The sequence below is a fragment of the Triticum dicoccoides genome, chromosome 7A (genome assembly GCF_002162155.2).
Source record: "Triticum dicoccoides isolate Atlit2015 ecotype Zavitan chromosome 7A, WEW_v2.0, whole genome shotgun sequence".
NCBI lineage: Eukaryota > Viridiplantae > Streptophyta > Magnoliopsida > Poales > Poaceae > Triticum > Triticum dicoccoides.
This window is the reverse complement of record NC_041392.1, coordinates 483,113,216-483,135,390: the sequence shown is the minus strand read 5'-3', so window position 1 is coordinate 483,135,390 and position 22,175 is coordinate 483,113,216. Positions and strand designations below refer to the sequence as shown.

The 22,175-nt window shown below is 46.3% G+C and overlaps 4 protein-coding genes across 5 annotated transcripts; 1 reads left to right on the top strand and 3 right to left on the bottom strand.

The window, feature by feature from the left end:
- Positions 1 to 2,309: 2,309 nt before the first annotated feature.
- LOC119328047 (tubby-like F-box protein 12) lies at positions 2,310 to 5,631 on the top strand. Of its 2 annotated transcripts, none has more exons than XM_037601094.1 (5): positions 2,310 to 2,611; positions 3,475 to 3,924; positions 4,274 to 4,361; positions 4,485 to 4,617; positions 4,696 to 5,631. In XM_037601094.1, the coding sequence occupies exons 2-5, from the start codon at positions 3,556 to 3,558 to the stop codon at positions 5,474 to 5,476; spliced, it is 1,371 nt and encodes a 456-aa protein (XP_037456991.1). In that variant the 5' UTR covers positions 2,310 to 2,611; positions 3,475 to 3,555; the 3' UTR covers positions 5,477 to 5,631. The 2 variants fall into 2 exon arrangements, with proteins under 2 accessions (XP_037456991.1, XP_037456990.1); XM_037601093.1 differs by having other exon boundaries at positions 2,310 to 2,773.
- Positions 5,632 to 5,767: 136 nt separating this feature from the next.
- Positions 5,768 to 9,893, bottom strand: LOC119328050 (protein S-acyltransferase 8-like). Its single transcript, XM_037601096.1, has 5 exons — positions 9,468 to 9,893; positions 8,606 to 8,791; positions 7,466 to 7,747; positions 7,111 to 7,341; positions 5,768 to 6,630 (listed from the first exon to the last, which is right to left on the bottom strand). The coding sequence occupies exons 1-5, from the start codon at positions 9,510 to 9,512 to the stop codon at positions 6,154 to 6,156; spliced, it is 1,221 nt and encodes a 406-aa protein (XP_037456993.1). The 5' UTR covers positions 9,513 to 9,893; the 3' UTR covers positions 5,768 to 6,153.
- A 1,388-nt stretch (positions 9,894 to 11,281) lies between these two features.
- LOC119328048 (PI-PLC X domain-containing protein At5g67130-like) lies at positions 11,282 to 15,866 on the bottom strand. Its single transcript, XM_037601095.1, has 7 exons — positions 15,574 to 15,866; positions 15,294 to 15,431; positions 12,803 to 12,901; positions 12,410 to 12,710; positions 12,085 to 12,308; positions 11,913 to 11,999; positions 11,282 to 11,715 (listed from the first exon to the last, which is right to left on the bottom strand). The coding sequence occupies exons 1-7, from the start codon at positions 15,772 to 15,774 to the stop codon at positions 11,536 to 11,538; spliced, it is 1,230 nt and encodes a 409-aa protein (XP_037456992.1). The 5' UTR covers positions 15,775 to 15,866; the 3' UTR covers positions 11,282 to 11,535.
- Positions 15,867 to 16,620: 754 nt separating this feature from the next.
- LOC119328051 (BTB/POZ domain-containing protein At1g21780-like) lies at positions 16,621 to 20,199 on the bottom strand. The gene is made up of 4 exons (XM_037601097.1): positions 19,982 to 20,199; positions 19,676 to 19,821; positions 17,773 to 17,888; positions 16,621 to 17,558 (listed from the first exon to the last, which is right to left on the bottom strand). Exons 1-4 carry the CDS (start codon positions 20,119 to 20,121, stop codon positions 16,950 to 16,952), a joined length of 1,011 nt encoding a protein of 336 aa, XP_037456994.1. The 5' UTR covers positions 20,122 to 20,199; the 3' UTR covers positions 16,621 to 16,949.
- Between the last annotated feature and the right edge of the window lie 1,976 nt (positions 20,200 to 22,175).

Here is a 22,175-nt window from a genome sequence, read left to right as displayed (position 1 = left end):
CCCTAAGATGGTATCTCATGGGAGCAGCAGGTTGCGGCGGTGGAAAAGTGTTTTCGTGGATGCCTCTGGTGGTTTGGGAACATATGTGAATATATAGGCCCAGGGGTTAGGTCAAATGAGTCCCGAGGAGGCGGCAAGGCAGCCCCCCCCCCCCCAGGGCGCGCCCTCCCCCCTTGCCGCCGCCTCGGGCTCTTCTGACTTGGTCTCCAAGTCTCTGGGGTGTCTTCTAGTCCAAGAAAAATCATCGCGAATGTTTTATTCCGTTTGGTATTCCTTTTCTGCAAAGCTCAAAAATAAGGAAAAACATAAACTAACACTGGGCTCTAGGTTAATAAGTTAGTCCCAGAAATAATATAAAATAGCATATCAATGCATATAAAACATTTAAAACAGATAATATAATAGCATGAAATAATCAAAAATTATAGATACATTGAAGACGTATCATGCTGCCCCACACAAAAAGATACTATATCGCTTCCCATTTACGAGTGCATTACACACATATAGAAGGTGCTATACGAGAAAAAACATACAATATACACAATTAATTTTACAAGCCCTGCTACAAATCGACGGTCCACAGTATGTGTCTCGCCAATCCCGCGTGCAACAAACCCCCTCCTGCCGAAGGAGGCCCGCAGAAGACCCGGTGCAGAAGAAAGTCACCGAGGCACTCGCACCGGCATCTGTGGTGAGTATTTTTGAACTAGCCAACGAAGAATAACGTGGTGTCGACATTGTTATTTCTTTCTCTTGACTCGCATAGTCACATGTGTCGACAATGCTACGCACGTGGCTTAAAAAAGAGAGATTTAGCTATGTACGTTGCCAGACAAGCAGTAGCAGTTTGTTTGCGTGGCACACGGGTGAGGGTCATCCACGGCCAGGCACTAGATGCTTCTGCTCCATACGCATGGTCGTTACGAATATAGCAGCATAGCATTGACAAGAATGTCATACACGCTGCAAAGAGCCAAAGATCATGTGTGGACAATCCATCTCACGGCATCTCTAAAGTCAATCTGGAGTGCAGGAAACCAATGCCCAAATCAATTATTATTATATTGTGAAAGAAACTTTCAATTTATGCATATCACTGCAGTAAAAGACAACAGCGTAAGTAACAAAAATTATAAACAGGTCAATGAAACAGCTAACAACGACCACAAATACATATGTAAATTTTATATTACTCCCTCAGTCTTTTTTAGTTTGCATATAAGTTTTGTTTAAAGTCAAAGTATATCTCTATTTTGACCAAACTTATAGAAAAAAATATCAACATTCACAATGCCAAATCCATATTGTTAGATTCATTATGAAATGTAGTTTCATAGTATATATATTTAGTGTCGTGGATGTTGATACTTTTTAATATAAATTTGATCAAACTTTGTTAAATTTGACTTGACACAAATCTAATATGCAGACTGGAGAAAGTACTTGGACGGAGTAGTTAGCGAAGATAGATAGACAGGTACCTTTGCCAGATGGAGATCCAGAAAGTCATACGTGGCTTATCTAGTTACTGCTAACATATATGTACTGTTCACCGATGCCGAAGGCACCAATCAATACTCTCCTCTTGTTATTTAAAATCACTCTAGTCTTATTTTGAAAACGTCTTACTCCACCCCTAGTCCCATCATGCAGAGAGAGGGGGGCTGAATTGGCTTCCCTGCCTGTCTGCAGTGCAGACTAATCAGGCACTGGACTGGACTTTCTTCAATCTCCTTTGTGATTTCGGTCATCTACAATCAAACACAACATCAGGCTTTTCCGGCAAATCCAGCAAACCAATATAAAATATGGATTTGGCATTGTGAATCCGTATAACTCTTTTTTTTTCTTGCACGGTGATACGTGTCTCATATAATATAATATAAAGATCAAAATACAAGTCACGTAGCGAATTATGGTTAGAGAAACCGTGCTATCCCAGCCCACCGGAGTTCAAATCCTAATGATGACTTCGTAAATTTCAAGATGATATGCTAGATCAGTCTTTCGAAGGTGTTCATAGGGGTAGGTTGTGCATGTGTGCGTTCATAGAGGTGAGTGTATGCGCGTGTATATGAACATATACGCATGCGTCTGTACTTTGTAAAAAAAAAGTGTATTTCAGTTTGGTCATATCCGTATAACTCATTTAGCAGTCAGCAGATGTGCACATTTGTATAATCGGAGTACCACAAAAGTACACGACGGCCCGCCGGTCAATGTGCTGGGCTGGTTGGTGAGGTGGTCATGTGAAACAAAACCTTTTTTTCGCATCCAAGTTAAGAAAAAAAGGGATCCTCTCACGATTCGCTCCCCTCCTCCCTCCGGTCTTCCTCTTCTCCCCCCTCCCCTACCGACCTCCAAACCAAGTCCCATTTCCCCATCTCAATCCCACCCATAAATCCCCTCGCCCCGCCTCCCGAATCCCCTCTCGCCTCCGGCCTCACCTCCGCCGCAGCGGCTGCAGAAGATCGGCCGATACACCGGACCGGGCTCCTCCTCCGTCCCCGTGTGCCGTTCCACCTTTTCCTGCGCATCTTTTGGAGCAAAGTTCGCGCCGGAAAGCCTTTTTCTCGCTGTAGGAGAAAGGTCGCGGGTTCGATCACAGGTGGAAAGCTCGTCGCTTTTGCTCCCCTGTCCGTCTTCTTTGGCTTCCGGGGGCTTTGGGGAAAGAGGAGGAGAGATCGCTCGCTGCTGGCCACAAAGGGTTGGGATCTCCTCTCCGCGGAAGAATCTCTTTCAAGTTTGGGTAGAGCTCGATTTGGGGCCGGTGAGATGGCCGCTCCTCCTTCACTTCTTCCTCCTTCGCATCCACCAACGCCTCCATTGCTGGCATCCGATTCATCCACTTTTCGCCGCGGACTTAAAAAAACTAGCAGTTTGCAGCGCTCTGATTGTTTCATTCCATGTTTATTTTCTTCTGTTCATGCTTAGATGAATTGTAAATTCTTTTTCCCTTCCATTTCACAGCATACAAGTACAGTTTTCTCTGAAGTTTCTGTAGATCTTGTACCTGCCACAGTCCATGCAACTGCACTGCAGGTCATAAAGGATAAAAGGAAGGATAAAAAGGTCAAACTTTGTTCCTCTGAGAACAGTGGGTCAAAATTGTGGTGCCATGCCTGCCGTGTGGCACCATTAGGTTTATACCAGTAAAATGGCGCCTGCTGTTAGCCTCTCGCCATCAGAGGGCTTTGTTTTTTCCATCCACCCATCGCCATCGGAGAGTTGGCTGTCTGTGTAGCCAATTTCCCATCATCTTTCCTGCATTCAGTGCGCGACTAGAACCGGTAGCCCACTGACTCGAGACTATTCAAACCAGAATGGTATTAGTAACGAAGCTGTATTACTAATCTCTAGTCCGCGATTCGTTAGTCTACACGCGCTGATTGCTTTTCCTAGTGGATGATTATTTTACAGCACCACTAGACGCTAATCTTCCTCCTATTTGATTTCCTTGTGTATATGCAGTGCCGGAAAGCTCATTCCGAAGACCTTGACCGCTAGGAGATCGGTGAAGTTCTGGTTGTCATCGCAGGGTCTCCGGCAGATATGTCTTTCCGCAGCATAGTCCGCGATGTTAGAGAGAGCTTCGGAAGCTTATCAAGGCGGGGCTTTGACGTGAGGATTTCAGGCCTCCCTGGTCTTTCCGGCCATCATCACCGGGGGAAGTCTTTTGGGCCACCGGTTGAGCCACACGGCGGGGCTGTGGTGGCTGATCAGAATGGCTGGGTTGGTCTTCCTCCTGAATTACTTCGTGATGTGATGAAAAGGCTGGAGGAAGGCGAGAGCACTTGGCCCTCGCGCAAAGATGTCGTCGCTTGTGCGGCCGTCTGCAGCGCGTGGAGAGAGATCTGTAAAGATATAGTTCAGAGCCCGGAGTTCTGTGGGAAACTCACTTTTCCGGTGTCGCTTAAACAGGTAAACATCCAAGTGAAGTAGCTGTGCTGTTGTTCATGATGGGTAGCTTGTATTTTTTTTCTCATGTTACAGCCTAAATAAAATATTGAAACTGGGAAACAGTGGTCGCGTGAATATTAAGAAATCGACATAATAGTATTTGGTATGCTCACCTAGTAATTTGTAGCAATTTTCTCGTAGGCAATTGAAAAGTAAGATATGCCTGCTTAGAAAAGTCCGCCTACTGAAAAGTAGCAGATAGAGGCTTCTTAAGTGAGAAAGACATGCCTACATAGTACTCCCTCTTTACAGAGACAGTACATATGAAAGTTTGCACCTGTCTGACTCTGATTTGATGTTTTATCTACAGCCAGGACCTCGAGATGGATTAATCCAGTGCTTCATTAGAAGGGACAAATCAACACTAACCTATTATCTCTACCTCTGCCTTAGCCCTGGTAAGCATATGTGCTGCTTCTCTCATTAATCTCATACTGAACAATTGCTGTGTGCATTGCTTTAGTAACGTGGTAGTCAACGTTGCTGGATGCTGTGCTGATTATATGTTATGTGACATGTAGCTGTGCTTAGTGAGAACGGAAAGTTCCTGCTAGCAGCTAAGAGAAATCGACGGACAACATATACCGAATACGTAATTTCTGTGGATTCTAAGAACATCTCGCGGTCAAGCAACGGCTATGTTGGAAAAATGAGGTGATGTACCTTCCTTCACAACGTTCTTACTATCTAACCTTCAGTGATTTAGATCTGACATTGTATGTACACCAACAGGTCGAATTTCCTCGGCACGAAGTTCATCGTCTACGACACTCAGCCACCATACAATGCCGGGAGCCTCATCCCATGCCAGCGTGGCAGCCGCCGCATCTCTTCCAGGAGGGTCTCCCCAAAGGTGCCCACCGGTAGCTACCCCATCGCCCAGGTGAATTACGAGCTCAACGTGCTGGGCACCAGGGGCCCGAGGCGTATGCAGTGCACGATGCATTCCATCCCGGCCTCTGCAGTCGACCCGGATGGCGTGGTGCCTGGGCAACCCCAGCAGCTGCTCCCTGGTCCGTTTGACGAGTCCTTCCGCAGCACGAACGCCTCCTCCAGGTTCTCCATGGCAGACTTCAGCAGTTCTCGCTTCTCAAGCTCCCGATTCTCAGATGTAAGTGGTGGGTTGCGGCGAGAGGAGGAAGATGGGGATGCCAAGGAGAGGCCATTGGTTCTACGCAACAAGGTGCCGAGATGGCACGAGCAGCTGCAGTGCTGGTGCCTCAACTTCCGAGGCAGGGTGACGGTGGCCTCCGTGAAGAACTTCCAGCTGACGGCAGCCGCGCCACAGGTGGCCGCCGTGCCGCCGTCGGAACCTTCGCAGCCGCCCCAGCAGCAGCAGCTCCAGCCTTCAAGTTCATTGTCGTCATCGACGTCCGATCACGAGAAGGTGATCCTGCAGTTTGGTAAGGTTACCAAGGACATGTTCACCATGGACTACCGGTACCCGCTCTCGGCGTTCCAGGCGTTCGCCATCTGCTTGACCAGCTTCGACACCAAACTGGCCTGTGAATGAATAGACCAGTGCAGTGGCACAAGTATTTATGTGTGACAAGTCCATCAAGATCTTTTGCTTTTTCTATTGCTGTTGTTGATTTACTTGTTTATTTCCCCGAGTGTCAAGAATGGCAAGAAATATAAAGGTTTGGTCGCTGCTATGTTTTTCATGCCTCTGAACTTTTCATGATAAATAATCTTTGAATTATGCGTGCATTTTTCCTCCCCTGGCCAATGGCGTGTACTCACATGAAGTCATATGTAGTAAATCATGCTGCAAACAGTCAAATAGGGATTGAAATTCTGCATGTCAAACCAGCAAATGGCTTTCTGGGATCATCAGATGGCCGGTGGAAATAATTATACAGTTCAATGGTCTACACCTATGCAAATTATGTACAATTAACAATCCACAGTTGACTATCTTCAGATACTCTTCCTGGAATCTTGCTAAAAAGAAAAAAGAAAACTACAATCTCTTAAAACCTTCACAATAAAATGCATAACTGAGATGTTTACAGAAAGAGACCTATCACCAATCAACCAACATTCCCCAAATCCTACAAAAAGAAGGCAGCAGAGAGCATATGCCATATTCATCCAAATTTCAAACATCCCACGGCCCTCACTGACGAGCAACTTGTTGGTTTGCGCCCTGAAAACTATTTCTCACTGCAAGGGGGCGCTCATATACAATCAGCGGAGTTCATCGGGGAGCTGCCTCTGCTCAGGAGACGAGGGATGTGCAGCGTTGGTCACTGAATAGAAGTCCAGATCCCTAGTTTGATCGGAGCTCTCAGTAATGGTTCTGGTCATAACTGGGATCTCAGTGTCTGAATCACTTCTGCGATATCTTGCGCCATTGCTTGTAGTGCCCAACTCTAAGTCACTCAGGTCATCTGACCGGCGCCGTGAGGTCTTCAGGATGTCGAGGCCCATCTCAAGGTCATCCTCCACTTTGGCTCGTGGACGGTGGGGCGTCTCATCTTCGGGCACACTGGAACGGCTGATTCGTGGCAGGGACGCAACATGTTCCTCTTGAACGATGGCTCGCAGGTTGATCCTAGACGGCTTCCTTTTCGTGCACAGGACCTCGAAGCAATTGTGTATGCAACCACGGTCGAACGCATTGGGTTGGTTGCTGTACTTGTACTTGATGTTCTCATATGTTGTCTTGAGAAAAAGGAAGTGAAAATTTAATCAAGTTCAATAAAGTTGGTATTGAAATAAACATAAAGTTCTTATTATTTCTACTCCCTCCGTTCCTAAATATAGGTCCTTGTAGAGATTCTAATATGGACTGCATACGGATGTATATAGACATAGTTTAGAGTGTGTAGTCAATCATTTTGCTCCGTATGTAGTCTCTCTTGGAATCTCTAGAAATACTTGTATTTAGGAACGGAGGGAGTACAAGGATGTACTACCCAGCAATGCATAAAAAATATCTGCCATGGAAAAATCATCCAATGAGATTTCAAGTGATCACTACATTTCAGATTAGCCAGTGTAAGCATTATATCTTTATTTGAGAGTAGATAGCTCACTAATGAACATAGGAACTTCCTACATTGTATCTCAAGGCAGTCCGTGTACCAATGTTTTCATGTGAGGTATGCCTTCACATTGACTACATAGGTTTAGGGGACTAACCTTATTTGTTGCAATGAGGTAAGAGTGGAATCCGGTGAGACCACCAACAAACCAGAAACAAATGAAACAGTATCCCATGACTGCCACTGATGCTGGAGATGCTTTAATTGCCTCCACCACTGAACGGTGATCCTTCATGAGTAGACTGATGTACAATGCAGACATTGTAAACACATAGAAACACAGGATTGCTGCCGAACAAACAAACCAGAAGAAGTAGCGGTAATTGCGCTGCAAAGGTGAACATAAATGCAGATAAGCTGAGATTGTTTTGACAGTAAGGGCTGTCAGGTAGTCAATGGTTAAATAACTAGTTTGACTCTTTGAGAAGGATAAATAAATCAGCACAACAAACCTGTCCAATACATTGACCAACCCAAGGGCAGTGGTGATCAAATCGCTCGACACAATTATCACATTTGGAACAGTGGGAGCAACGAGGAGGCCGATATAGCATGCAAGTTTCACAATATTTTACTCTCACGGGCACACCATTGACCATGATCTCTTTTATCCGAGGGAACTGGAGAGTATGAGGGGCTGAAGAATCATGAGAAAACTCCTCCACAGGTGGATTTGAATTCCTTGGTACAATACCTGGATCTTGAGATGAGGTCAAGAAGAGCAGTAACAGTACCTAACAATCAGATTTTGCAGAGAGGATACTATAATTTGGCAGTTGTTTACAAAGTAGCATGAAGTAAAATTCACAAAATAACTTCTACTGTTGAGAGAACATAACTCATGGAGAACGGTATCGTAAACAGATAAATTAGTATGCAAGAGCAGAATATAGATAAAACTACTAGTGAATAGACCAAACCAACAACAAAATTGAAGCGTGGGTTTTCCAACTCAGGAAATAAATATAGAACCATGCATGAAACATGTGTAGGTGAAAAAGGAAGATCAAAAGATCACAAAATGCTTTGACCAGTAGAGCCAAGTACAGTGTTTTATTGGCTGGTGAGAGAAATTACAGTTTCACATATATTATGCAGTTATTACAAACAAAATTCAAATGATGTATCATCTATGCCAAGGTTGATCTACACTACTTTGTAACTAAGCGAAAAGGTATCATCCAAGGTTCCCTTGATAAGAGAAACTAGGTTCTTAGCATGTTCGCAACTAACTATATCCACATCACAAAGTCTTAAATGCAATCATGGACAGAAGATAGTGATGGCTTAGTGCACTTTAACCATTAACTGCTGCTGTATGATCATAATGGTCTCGAACTAACTGCTAACCACAAAACTACACCCTGCCAAACATGTTGATATGCAAGTGTGCTTAACTTTTATTAATTACATGATATCTTGCATCTTGCAAATTACTTTTACGATGAAGCTCTCAGAAAATACGTCGCCATTCAGGACTTTCTCCAACTGGACGAAGCAAACACATGAACTGTGGTGAACACAAATCCTACCAACCTATCCAAAACCCTCAGCATAACTCTGTAGTAGATAGGTGAAGAATGCTTACTCACATGAATTGTCAGGGCTACGGTGACAACCAGAATTGCATACCCTGCGTTATATGCAGGAAAGATGTGTATGAGATTTTTGCCCACAAAGATGCAGAAGACAACAACGGGGGCCACGATCAGCGAGAAAGATAGCAGAGTAGCCTTGGCATCTGGTCCAAAGATCAGTCTCCCACCACACCAGATTATCTGAAGAAAATGAGAGACGTCATTGAAACATTCGATAGCTTCACGCTACAAAATAATACAACAAACAACATCATGAGCAGAGTGAAAGATGTCAACAAAGTTTTTCTCATACAAACCCCCTTCCCCATTTGACCCTCTAAATTGCCCTTCCCTTTCTCTAAACCCTTGAACTGATGGAGTAGTTGCAATGCAACGCAATGTTTGCAAGCCCTGTGCATGATTTTCAGAGCAACCTGAGCCCTGGTTGGATTAGCAGCAACAGGGTGTGTACAAAGACAAGAACTTGGGCCACCCAACTGGATTATCTTATTGGGGAGAGGACGGTCGCCATTCGCTGCGGCACCCAAGCTCCAAACCGATCCACAATAGTTTATTCATCCGTCTCGTCAGCAGTGTATGCAGTTTAATATAGAAATCACCCGCAAATCAATCGAGTAACCAGCTAACCAGATAAAGATACGGGCATTATCCAGGAGCAGTTACCCCGCTCCCACTTCTTCGTCGCCTCGCCAGGTTAGACAGAAAGAACACAACGAATCAGAAGGAGTAGCGGAGATGGCACTGCGGCGGCGGCGGCCACCGCCGATGGATCCAGAGCACAAGGATTTTCTGAATCCAACTATCCAAGAAGGAAGAAGGGGGGCAAGAATAAAGGGAGTAATCTAATCTCACGTACGTTGTTGCCTCTCCAGACTTGGTAGACCCGCAGCTGCTTGGCCATGGCCGCGCCGCCCGCCGCCGCCACCCCGGAGCAAGAAGGGGAGAAATGGAATCCACCAGTCGCAGTCGCAGCCGCAGCCGCAATCAGCCCGTGTACTCCTCCGACCTCTCCCTCTCTCCACTGGGAGGAACTCTTATCCCTCTCTCGTAGATTTGGTCTAGAGAGGGTGAGGGGACAGGGCCACGGCCAGGGGGGCACGGGAGCGAGATGCCATCAATCGCCGCTGGCGCTGGCGCCGGGTCTTCTTCCTCGGTGTGACAGAGATGAGACGAGACGAGATATCTGGCTGGCAAAACTAAAAGATTTGATCTTTGGATGGGCTATGCCCGTGGGTCTAGACTCTAGACGAGGGGAGGGGAGGAGGCAACGTCGTTACGCCGGAGTACCAAAGAATCTGTTCTTTGTTCCCTGGGACACTTTTCTCTCTTCTGCCTCTCTCTTTTTCTTTCTCTTTCTGATAATAATATACTACATACAGTATAATAAGTGCCATAATATTTTCTTCTGTTCATACTAACACCGAATGGTATTATTAATGTCTAAATATTCGTTCGATCGATCATCCGGTGCTGGAGTAAAATGGCAATTTATCAGGCCCCTAAAAATAGCAGTTTCTGCATATTGGAGTGGGGATACGGCATAGCATAAGGATCACATTTTAGATCCCTTGATTAAGATCCATGTGTCAACTGTTCATGATGATATCTCTCTTGATTACGATCCGTGTTTCAATTATTCATGACTCACATCATGAATATGGACGAAATTCTATGTGCCTGATTTTTTTTTTATTTCTAGTTTGTTAGAAAGGGCAGGAATGGCATAGTGGTGAAGTACTCCCCACTTGTGCCAAGAGGTCCTGGGTTCGACGCAACCTCGTTTAATCCTTCCCCACGCCCACCTAACGTGGAAGCTTTTCTTCATACTGGGTATGTTTTTTTAATTATTATTACTATGATGAAATTTATTAGTTATATTGGAAACGTTGAGCGATGACAAGTTTTGCCTATCTGGCAAAATGCTTATTCACCTCCACAGTTTGCACTGCCTTCAGAAAATTTCCCATGCGTGCGTGGATCATACACGATCCTTGACGCTGGAAAGAATATCAGCAAAAAGTAACCTATTTAAATCAAAACTTCAACAACACGTTCACGATGCCAATAAAAGTTATTCTTGCTACCTGGGAGGGAATATATGCTCTCAATTTGATGCTATTCTCTCCCTACCTAGTGATCTACTAGAATAATCTGGCATGCGTGTGAAGCTCATCTCAGACCAGATGATCAGTGACCAGCGGAAAACCGGGATTTCTCGGAGGATAAAGTGGGCGTTGTTCTTGCGTGAGAGAAAAATAAGCGAAATTAATCAATCAATCCCATGTGATGCGATGTAAATAGTTGGCACTGCTCACTGCAGGATGCTGTCTGCTTGATTGGATGCTGTTCTGGATTTGGACCAGCGATTTCACCTGTCAGTCAGTCAGTCACTCGGACCATGGGTCCTCCTCTCTTTCTTCCCCAGCACTCATTCAGATCCATCCATATGAATGTACTACCTACGTCTGAAAACATAAGACGTTTTTCAGGCTTTTTTTAGGCTAAACTAGCCTAAAAAACGAAGGTAGTGTTTTTTTTGGAATCTCTTATCTTTTTGTTGAGTTTTTTTTTCCTTTCTTTCTAATCATCCTTTTGTTGAGTTATTAAGAGTTTTTCAACCAATTCTCCTAGCTGGGATGTAGTAATTTGATTTCTTAGAGAAAACATATATAAAAACTAACTGGCCATGTGGAGATACTACATCAGAACTCACTGAAACATCGAGGCAGGATCTGCCCTAGATAACAAAAATGAAACATTTGATTTACAACTAACTGATCGGGTGGAACTTCTCTGCAAGCTAGGGGATGATTTACAGCTCGAGCAATCTCGTGATCAACAAATGAAACTGAAGTAGAAAATTTCTGCTCAGGATGGCAGAAGCAGCACAAGTGCCACACCCCGCTAACTGAAGCGGAGCGCCCTTACGAGAGGAAGAGCAGAGCCAGGGACGTCAGTCCCAGGAAGCAGCTCCACTGGAAGGCCGGAAGCCGAGCCACCGCCGCACTGGGATCGCCGCCTGGGCTCGTACCCTTCACCGGCGCCCTGGGCGGCGACGGCGGTGGGGGCGGGGGTATCACGCAGGTCCCGAATGTCGAGTTGGCCTGCAGCTCAGTCAGTGGTCACAACATCAGCATGCAGTTGCAAGAAACACAACATTATCTTAAATAAGTTGTTGCAAAAGGAAATCAAAGTTAGCCAAAAAGTAGTTGATATTGATAGAATCCCAAGGGATGCAAGCTCTGCTCAAGTGGGAGAAAATGTAACAGGACCGAACACTGTAAGACAGATACGTCCTTACCTTGCAGTAAGCAATGTTGTCACAGCCACATACTAGATGGCCATTAGCCCCATCGGTAGCCAAGGAAGCGCCTCCGCCGTCGCTCCTCTGCGTGATTCAAATAATAAGAAACCGATCTGATCGACGACTAAATAAGCTTCATTTAGATAGAATCTTTAGCATGTTGGCATACCATGTAGTAATCAACGGCGATGTAGTTGGGCCACCGATTGCCCGACAGATCATGGCAGGTTTTTAGCATGCTAGCAAGTGGTGCGGAATTGTTCCCGCAAACCCCGGTGGGGTTCGGGTCCGTTGTGAAGAAGTTCATCAGAACAAGCGACTGGCTCTTGGAATCCATGGCAGGGGACTCTCCGCGATTCGGGCACTTGCCCTCCACCATACCCTCATTGCCATCTGCACAGATAAAGCAAAAACATATCAACAAAGAATGTCATAAAGACTAGATAAAAAACTTCACTTTCTGATTGTATTTTCTTCTTGTGTTGGAATCCTACATTGGCTTTCCACAACGTAATTCCACTCATACGGAATCCCCTCGCTTGCTTCTTTTGCTTTCTTCGATGCGAAGACGAGCAGACGCTCATTCTGGCTGATCATGTCCTTGAGCAAAGGCCAGTTGCCACCGGTCTTGGGCATTTTTGCCACCGGGAACCAATACTTCATGAGGCCGGAAGCATTGAATACTTTTGGCAGGGAACCTGCAACAGTGTAGTCTTCCAGGAAAACCGTGATTACCGCTGAAGGGTTTGCTTCAAGGAACGTCTGGATTTCTTTGAAGACATTGATGGCAGGTTGCTGAACAGACCCAATTTAAGATTAGATATACAATAACACGATGCTCTGACGACAGCATGGAAAGTATTCAACTGATAATGAGATAATCTTACAAATGCTGTAATATTGTAGCATTTCCCACCGAATGAGTGGCACAGCCAGACATCATTGTTGAAATCGTAAGTGTCAAGCATCAAGCCCCTAACACCATTCTTCCCAAATCAGATAAAGATTCACATGGTTAATATTTTTCAATTAGCATCTGACGGTCCGCAATTCAGAGTATGAATGAACCACAACAAGATACAGCTTGGTGGTTTGCAGAAGAAACGGTAACTGAAAATTAGACAGTTATCTGTATAATCAGTAACTACCCTAGTAGAATGTAGTAGTTTGGAACCAATGGCATTTTGAAGAAGGAAATTTATAATATCTGCACACCAACAGAAAATAGAGTAGCAGCCTGCTAAATTGTGTTGGGTTGGCTTATCCTTTGTTCCTTTAGTTTTCTTTCTTTCAGTAAAAAAAACAACTTCAGAAGTGTATACGAGATATAGGGCAAGCAGAATACTTTAGGAACACTGGCTTGTTTCATAACTGCAACGCAATGTTAGCCTACTTGTGAAGCGTGGCCAGAAATAATTACTCAAAAAACATGCTCCAAGTCTCCAACACGAACACTGTATTGTAAGATTCTTTTTATATGAAAAGGTTCTACTTTCAGAATAGTGATTCAAAAAAAGAAAGAGGACGGGACGGGCATGATAAGCTAAGTGAGTGTGGCCCTTCCCTTTCCTTAAGACCAAAGCAATCGACACCTTCGCAGCATAATACCAAGAACTAGACATGATTACAACAAGGCTTGTTTCGCAATCAGAGACTTCAAGAATCCTTCTTTTATTTTCTCAATGCATTGAGCCCTAAACCAGGAGCCTTGGCGCAGTGGTAAAGCTGCTGCCTTGTGACCATGAGGTCATGGGTTCAAGTCCTGGAAACAGCCTCTTACAGAAATGTAGGGAAAGGCTGCGTACTATAGACCCAAAGTGGTCGGACCCTTCCCTGGACCCTGCGCAAGCGGGATCTACATGCACCAGGTTGCCTTTTTTTTTTATTGAGCCCTAAACCACCTAAAGAGGCAAAAGAAAATAAACGAATGAACCAAGTCCAAATTGCAACAAGTCATCCCCATGGCTGGAAGGGGAACACCAGTGTCGTTGAGGGTTTCGGCACATTTATTCTACTACTTCTGAAAAACAATTTTTTTGTTAAAAATGGAAGTGTAACAAAGTTAGTCCTGATGATTATGCTTTGAGCATCTTTGTGACTAATCACCCAATAAGCGTAGCCAGCCACCGCATGAGTTTACTAAATTTGGGTACCGAGGCCAGTGGCCATACTTACAAGAATCTATGTGAGGTGGCAACTAGACCAACCAAAGGCAAGTATGAAACATCTTCAGATTTGAGGTGGTGCCATTAGTTGTACCTAAATACTAGTGGTTGGCAGTTGTGCTTACATATTTAAACAAATATGGCAACAAGGGTGCATTATTCATAGTAGCATAATCCACGGTGTGATGGGGCAGCAGTACACATGGACACATGGTGGTGGTACGCAAAGAAAACTAAAAAACTATTTATACCTGGTACTCTTTTTTTCCATGCTCTATCCTATTTGAGACAAAAAAGGATTCATTTTATACACATGTATACTTGCAATTAATTAACGTGTATTTGTCTTTCCAGGCTCTAGGATGAACGAGCCTTTGGGCAAGGGGCAGACATCCGAGTCTTTATGGAAAAGGAAAACAGATGCCCATACCTGGACTGAATTCAAACAAAAGCAAGGGGAAAAAGGACAGAAAATAGTGGAGCAGCAGTAGAGCATGTGTCAAGTGTAAAAAGAAGGCGTTCTTATGTGTGCTGCGCAGCAAGCTTTCGTGGATTTGGCTGATATATATTCCTCCGAAAGGGAAAAGGTCGGGCGGGTAGGACAGTGAGACCTTGTGCCTGCTCTGAGTTTTGGAGTAAAGAGGCCCTACTTTGTCTGATCAAAGGGGAGGAGGGGCAGGTGGAAACTTAAGGAGGAAGGCACATTACATTACCCATCGCCAGTAGAGAAATGAAATGATTCAGTTGACACGGCAAGATGCATAATTAAAGCCTCGGTGCGTAACTGCAAGACTGAACTCAGTACTGTACTGTAGTGGTTAATTTTAGAAGGTGGTGGCAATTTTAGTTGGATCAGTGAACAAGGGCAGTCTTAGGGCATTTTGGCATAGCTATGTGTTGGATTTGCAAAGAAATACCAACATCTAATGTGCACTGAGTCTACCAATAGCATTTTCAGTAATTAGTTAATTTTATTAGGGGTAGGGGTAGGCATTGACCGAGCAGGTAAAAAGATGAGATAGAAAATGGCGGTGCGGTGAGATTTGGTAATGGTAGGTGGTGGCAGGCACGAGCACATGGACATTGGAAACGGGGCGACTCCACGGAGACACAGGCTGCCATGGGCGAGGCGGACGGAGAAACTGGAAATGGTAACAGAGTAGTAGGGGGAGGCGGTTGCGACGGCGAGTTGGTGGTAAGAGTTTGTTGTTACCTTGAGCTGCGCGGTGACGGAGTCCTCCTGGTTGGTGGGGGCGATGATGGCGGCGCCGGTGGCGGAGGGGGCGCCGGCGAGGGCGAAGGAGTTGTGCGTGGTGAGCCAGGAGTAGTTGTTGAAGGGGAGGCCGGTGCCCTGCGACGAGAAGCAGGAGCGGATTAAGCGCGCGTCAGCATCGATCAAACCAAATCCAAAAATGAAGCAGCGGTTCTTCTTTAAATGAAGGAAGGAACGAAATGAGGCGCCATTGCGAGCAGGAGGAGGGGCGGCGGCTTACGTGCGTGAGGGGGTCGACGGGGGTGGCGCGCGCGCAGACGCCGGCCCCGCCGTCGCCGCAGGCGGCGCAGTGCAGCCCCGAGCCGCAGCCTGCGCCGGCGGAGCACTCGTCGCCCACCCTGGCGTTGGCGGCCGCGGTGGAGATGAATACGAGGAGGAGGAGGGGGGCGACGGCGAGCGGGCGGAGGCCGGCGGCGGGCATGGCGTCGCCGCGGTGGGCGGTGGCAGCCGTGCGGGAACGGGAGCGCGGCAGGAAAGCTCCTCGGTGGGCGTTGTTGGAAATGGGGTTATGGGACGCAGTTAGGAGTACCCGTTACTCTTTCGGTGTCAATCAGTCTCTCGGGTCTTATGTGTACCGGGACGTGGCTAATGGCTGAAAGATGGGTGGATCAATCAAAAAAATAACGGAGGCGATTGGTGATCGACGCGGCGTAGTACTAAACTGAAATAATCAACCGTTCAACACGTCTCACTGCGTCGGTGTGTCTGTCCTCCCAGCCCACGAACGCGTCTTCCAGTTTGACATGGTAACCGTCAACCCCGCCCACGATCTCTCCTCTCCCCCCGAGAAACCTTGTGTCAGTTCAGTTCTCAAGGGAAGGGAACGGAAACCGTTTTCGCTTCGCCGTGCTCTTCTTCTTCTTCTTCTTCTTCACACGTTCCTTCCATCTGTCTATCCGAAGAAGATTCAGTCTGCCGTGGCAACCTTCGCTGCGCTCACAAGCGACCGGCTCTTCTCGTACACACCAGACCAGGTGGTTGCAAAATACATGGCGACTTGATTTCTTCCAATAGGAACAACTCCAATTTTATCAATGTGCTGCCTTCTATAAAAATATGATACACCATTGACGTACTCTTCAATGTGGTACAAAGTCAAGCTGTGTAATCCAGATTGGGGCGGCGAAACCCAGACCAGACCTACCGCGCGCCTTGCCAAGTCTAACTCATCATCCGTAACCTATCAGCAAACCTCGTAGTTAACCAATCTCTACTAGTACTACCAGGACCAATTCTAGAGCAGACGAGACACGGCACGCCAGCCAGATCAACTCCATAATCCAATCTAGATGAGTCACATATACGTACTGTACCAGGGTTCATGCTGGACAACAGAGCAAAGGTATAATACTGTTAATTACACCACTTGCTCACAAACTTCTTACACACCCGGCACACACCGGTAGCGAGTCACATTTGCATAATTACATTGGTGTAAATTCTCAGTTTGCACTATGTATGTACGTATTTTATACTGTACACCTTTTCATAAACCCTACGTACCTTGTATACTTTTGGGGCTATTCTTTCCACTCTTTCCAGTAGCTTCTTCCCTTTGATCTTTGTGGTTCCACAAACCCTATGTACACACAAGCTTCAGATGGGCTTCCACACGCTGAGCACCTCCTGGAACATCTCCAGGGTGAGTTCGCGGTCCGCGTGCTGGAAGAACCCGCTGATCTCGTCCCGCACGTCGTAGATCTTCCCGAACACAAACAGGTACGCCAGGCACCCCTTCTTGAGCCGCTCCAGCTGGTACAGCCACGCCACATGGAGCCGCTCCAGCACGTTGCCCGAGCTGATGTCCTCCAGCAGGCTCTCCTCGCAGCACGCCTTCACCTCGCCCAGCCCGTACTTGTTGGCCGCCGCCAGCAGCGCCAGCCGGTGCTTCCAGAACTGCTCCTGCCGGATCGTCCCGTACACGAACCCCAGCAGGGCCGAGCACGACTCCACGCACATGTCCCCGATGTCGATCGTCGACGATGACTTCTCCTTGAGGTCGTGGACGAACATGCTCTCGAACACGGGCGAGCAGGCCGCCAGCACCGACTTGTGCGCCTTCAGCACGCCGTCCGTCGTGTTTATGGTCACGTCCGCGTGGATGGACTCCGTGAGCATGCGCGAGAGGCAGCCCAGGGTGCTCTTGCTGGCCACGCCCTGCACCATGCCTTCATTCGGCCAGATCGACGACGACGATTCAGTGCCCTGTCCGCACATTAATTAAAACTGGATCACATTTTAGAAAATCCTGACAGAGGTTACTACTTACACATGCCTATAAAATATATACTCCCTCCGTCTCCAAATACATGGCAGTAAGTTTATATGCCATGTATTTGGGGATGGAGGGAGTATATCCTACAAAGAAGAAGGAACCGTTTGAAGCTGATTCGAGGGGAAAAGGACAGAGGACACTTGCATTGTTCGTGGCTATCTTCAGGTCCAAGAACTCAACGTCAATCGTAAAACGCCCGTGGGACATCACATCAACTTGCCACACAAAATCATCGCTGCTTCGGAGAAGCTGCTCGAAAACTATCACAAAGCGATAAAAAGTTATTAAGTTCAGTGAGCCTGATACCATCATATCAGTAGTCATCACAGAGACAATATGACTAGGGAATTAAACAAGAAATGAATGACAGATGAGCAATCAAATGTTCATTTAAAAAATACTGCATTATGTTGAGATTATCGCCAAGCAGCTGCTCAAGATTCCATTTACAATTGCAAAGCACATTTGTTATTGTGGGCTTGTGGCCCTAGTTTGAGCTTCTCCTTATTTATACGCTTCTTTAGATTCAGAATACAATGTTAATATATGTTAGATACTTCAGAAAAAATTCTCTTCAAGGCTATTTATTATAGAGAAAAGTTCACTTTTGGTCCCTCAACTAACCAGCTTGTTTGCTTTTCGTCCCTCAACTCCTAAACCAGACATTCTGCACCTTGCACTTCCAAAACCAGACAAGTATTGTCCCTCTTTCGAACTAAAGCGGTTTCTCCAATGACGTGGAGTGGTTTTGGGTCTTGACTGACACTTGTCTATGCTGGTGTGTCCTAGTGATTTTCTACCCATAGTCTATGTCTCTCATATGAGTTGGCCCCACGTGGAAGATCTTTCTTCAACCTCTCTCCCCTGCACTTTACAACCGACATGGTAGGCAGCAAGACAGACCACCATGCCTCATCCCCCATCCCACAGGAGGAGCTCAACCTCTTGCAAAAGGCCAGGTCATCCCCCGACATGGTGGTGTGCTCGAGCTCGACAAGAGAGAGCTAGAAATACAACAGCGAAACCGGAATAGGGAAAGCACGGGAAGAGAAACCCGTCATCCATGCCCCCAGACGGCGGCCTAGAGCGGCGCGGAGGTGGTCCCGGCGCATGGGGCGTCAGTCAGAAGCCATGTGCGGTGTGGGGTGCATGCGCGGGTCACTCGCAGCAGTGCCGTGCACAAGAGCGGTGATAGGCACGGCTGGCTCGACGTGCCCACGCTCGCCGGCGGCTGCCCAGTAGCCGCTGGTCGGTGGCTGTGACGAGATAGACATGGCGCACGCCAACTGTTCGAAGAAATGTCCAGTAGAGATGGGGGGAAGAAGGTGAACTGGCAAAATTAGAATGCCACATGTGCGCTTCGGTCAAAATCCATTCCACGTCATGAACAAAACCGCTTTGATTGGGGACAGGGATGAAATTTGGCCGGTTTTGAAAGTTCAAGATGCAGAAGGTCTGGTTTAGGAATTGAGGGACGAAAACCAGACAAGTCGATTAACTGAGGGACCAGAAGTGGACCTTTCTCTTTATTATATCTAGGTCTTTGCCTCCAAATGGTAGTAGTAATTTAGCTGGTATGTGGGCAAAGTTCTCAGTTCACGGTTGGCATCAAGATGATCTGGCCATGCGTTCACATTGGAGCGTGAAAGCTGCGCACCGAGCAGGCACTCACTGTATTAGCCTAATACGAGTAGTTGGTGATCATTGGAATTTCCTATGCAACCACACAGACAACTACTACTCCCTCCGTAACTAAAACCACAATATGAATTATGGAACGAAAGGAGTAGTAAATAAAATGCAATAACCACATGGATGTGCTAGAAATGCACCAAAGCTTTATCATTTACCGATTGGAGATGTGTAACCTCCGTTCCATAATTCTTGTCGTGGTTTTAGTTCCAATTTGAAGTAAAACCACGATACGAATTATGGAACGAAAGGAGTAGTAAATAAAATGCGATGACCACATGGATATGCTAGAAATGCACAAAGCTTTATCATTTACCAATTGGAGATGTGTGGCAGAGCACTTGAAGAAGCAAACCTGGGGAGACGCTGGAGCGGCGCGGCGGGCCAACCCAGGAGACGCGGAGCACGAAGCGGGCGAGCGGCGGCTGCTCCTTGGCCAGCCGGCCGGGCTCCGGGAAGAGCCGCACGTACACCGACCTGCTCTTCTCCACTGACAGGTACCTGATTTGGGGATTCATGACATCAGCCGGCGGCCAGCCTCGGCGAAAACGACATCTAATCGCGCCGTGTTTCGGTCGAATTCACGAGTTTCTTGGATTTGGGGGCGTAGAGGATTGGGGAACGGTGGTAGTTTGGGAGTGGTAGGAAGGAGGAGCGATACCAGTTCCAGATGCCGAGCTTGAAAGGGTCGGACCGGCGGTAGGAGCAGGGGCCGAAGGTGTCGATGCGCCACTGGGCGAGGCGGGAGATGGTCTCCACGCGGGAGTCCGGCCCGCTCGGGCTGCCGCTGCCGCCGCTCATGATGGCCCCGTCGCCGGAGATGGGGGCGCGGGTGCGGTGTCGCGTGAGTGGCCGAGGGTTTCAGTGTTGACGACCGACTGCTTTGCTTTCGAGTGATTACTGCATTTTTCTTTTTCTTTTAAATAAAACGAGATTATTAGAAATAATCAGTAAATTGTTCGTGAGGATCGTTACAATTTCATTTAAAGGCTCCCCGAACCAATTCAAAGTAGAAGAAAATCTAGCTATTCTAGTGAGTTCATGAGTTAATTTATTTGCCTCTATTACAATGTTTGAATCTAATCGTAATAAAATCACAACATAGTGAAAACAATCATCCAAAATTGCTGCCGCAGCACCCGCCGACTGTCCTCCTTCTTGCATCAGTATTAGGCCAAATTTGAGAGGTAAGACTTCTGTCGTGAGAACATCCGCACAATACTCGATCTTTCCATTTCCTCCAGCGATAAACCTACCTTTGTCGTCTCTCGGAACCGCCCCCATCATACCCTTCATCATGTCATGATAAAAAAACATCAACATTAAATTTCACAAAACCCCTAGGAGGGCAATACCAACCATCTCTTTTATGGAAGCCTTGGGAGATGATGCATTTACGAAGTTAGACCTGAGGGCTATAATCCTCGTTGAAATCCAAGATGCATTCTGAGTTAATTCATTTTGCATAAATTTCTGTCTTTCCCACCATAGATACCAAGCTAAAATAGCTACCATTTCACACACATTTTGGAACCCCATAATACACAAATCTTGTTCTAGAAGAAGTAGAAGATACTCCAACACCGCCTCTCTCCAGCATGATCAACCTCGCAAGTTGTATCAATAATCTCATCCAACCCTAGCCTCTTCCAAACCTCCTTTGCTTTATTGCAGTGGAAAAGCACGTGTTTCATGTCTTCTAAACCCTGAGAGAGCAAGTAGGGCAAATGGGCGAGACCTTCATATGTCTATTAGCGAGCGTGACTCAACATGGAAATGTGCCATGTAACGTACGTCATATAAAAGTTTTGACTTTTGCCGGACAAGATAATTTCCATATCTGACTCCAAATAGGGTTAGCTAAAGGCTCGCCCCATCCCATTAGAATGTTTTAGTTTACTTCCATGTTGATCACCCCGCTCTATAGAGTAAGCAGACCGCACCGAGAACTTACCATTTTTCGTATAAATCCAAGCAATAAAATCTGGCGTATCATGTTGGGAAAGTGGAATTGAAAGAATCTGATGTACATCGATAGGCCACATAGTTCCTCCAAAATTTGACTGGTGGAGTTGATTTTGATTGGCATGTTTTGCCTCCTAGAGAAAGATCCGGTGGGATTTTGTTGGGGGTTAAGTCTGAAACTTTAGAGGTGATTAATGTGGTTCAAGGGGAATTTGTGGTCAAATTTTGGGGAGGTCAAAAGTGGATGGTTCTCGCTGGTCTCTGGTAGTTGTATATGGAGCAGACCAACCTGAGCTTAAGACTGACTTCCTAGCTGATCTGGTGAGGATCTGCGGGGATGAAAGACTCCCAATTCTAGTCGGAGGAGATTTTAATATTATCCAAAGAAGAGAAGAGAAGAATAATGACAACTTCGATAGCCGTTGGTCCTTAATGTTCAACATGATAATTGAGAGTCTCAATCTGAGGGAGATTGAACTAACGGGTAGACAATTCACATGGGCCAACTCGTTGCCTACTCCAACATACGAGAAGCTGGACAGAGTACTCGCTGGTGTGGAATGGGAGCAGAAGTACCCACTAATGTCGGTACACACGACGTAGAGAGCGATTTCTGATCACACTCCCTTGCTTTTAGATTCAGGGGATGTGACACACATTGGGAACAAAAATAACTTCTCTTTCGAACTAAGTTGGTTTGAAAAAGAAAACTTTCTTGACATTGTAGCAAGAGAATGGGCGAAAGCCGTTCAAGGGCGATCACATTTAGAAAGATGGCAAAATAAGATCAGACATCTCAGACAATTTCTAAGGGGTTGGGCCAGAAATGAAAGTGGGTTTTACAAACAAGAGAAAGAACTACTGATATAGTTGATCGAGGCTTTAGATCT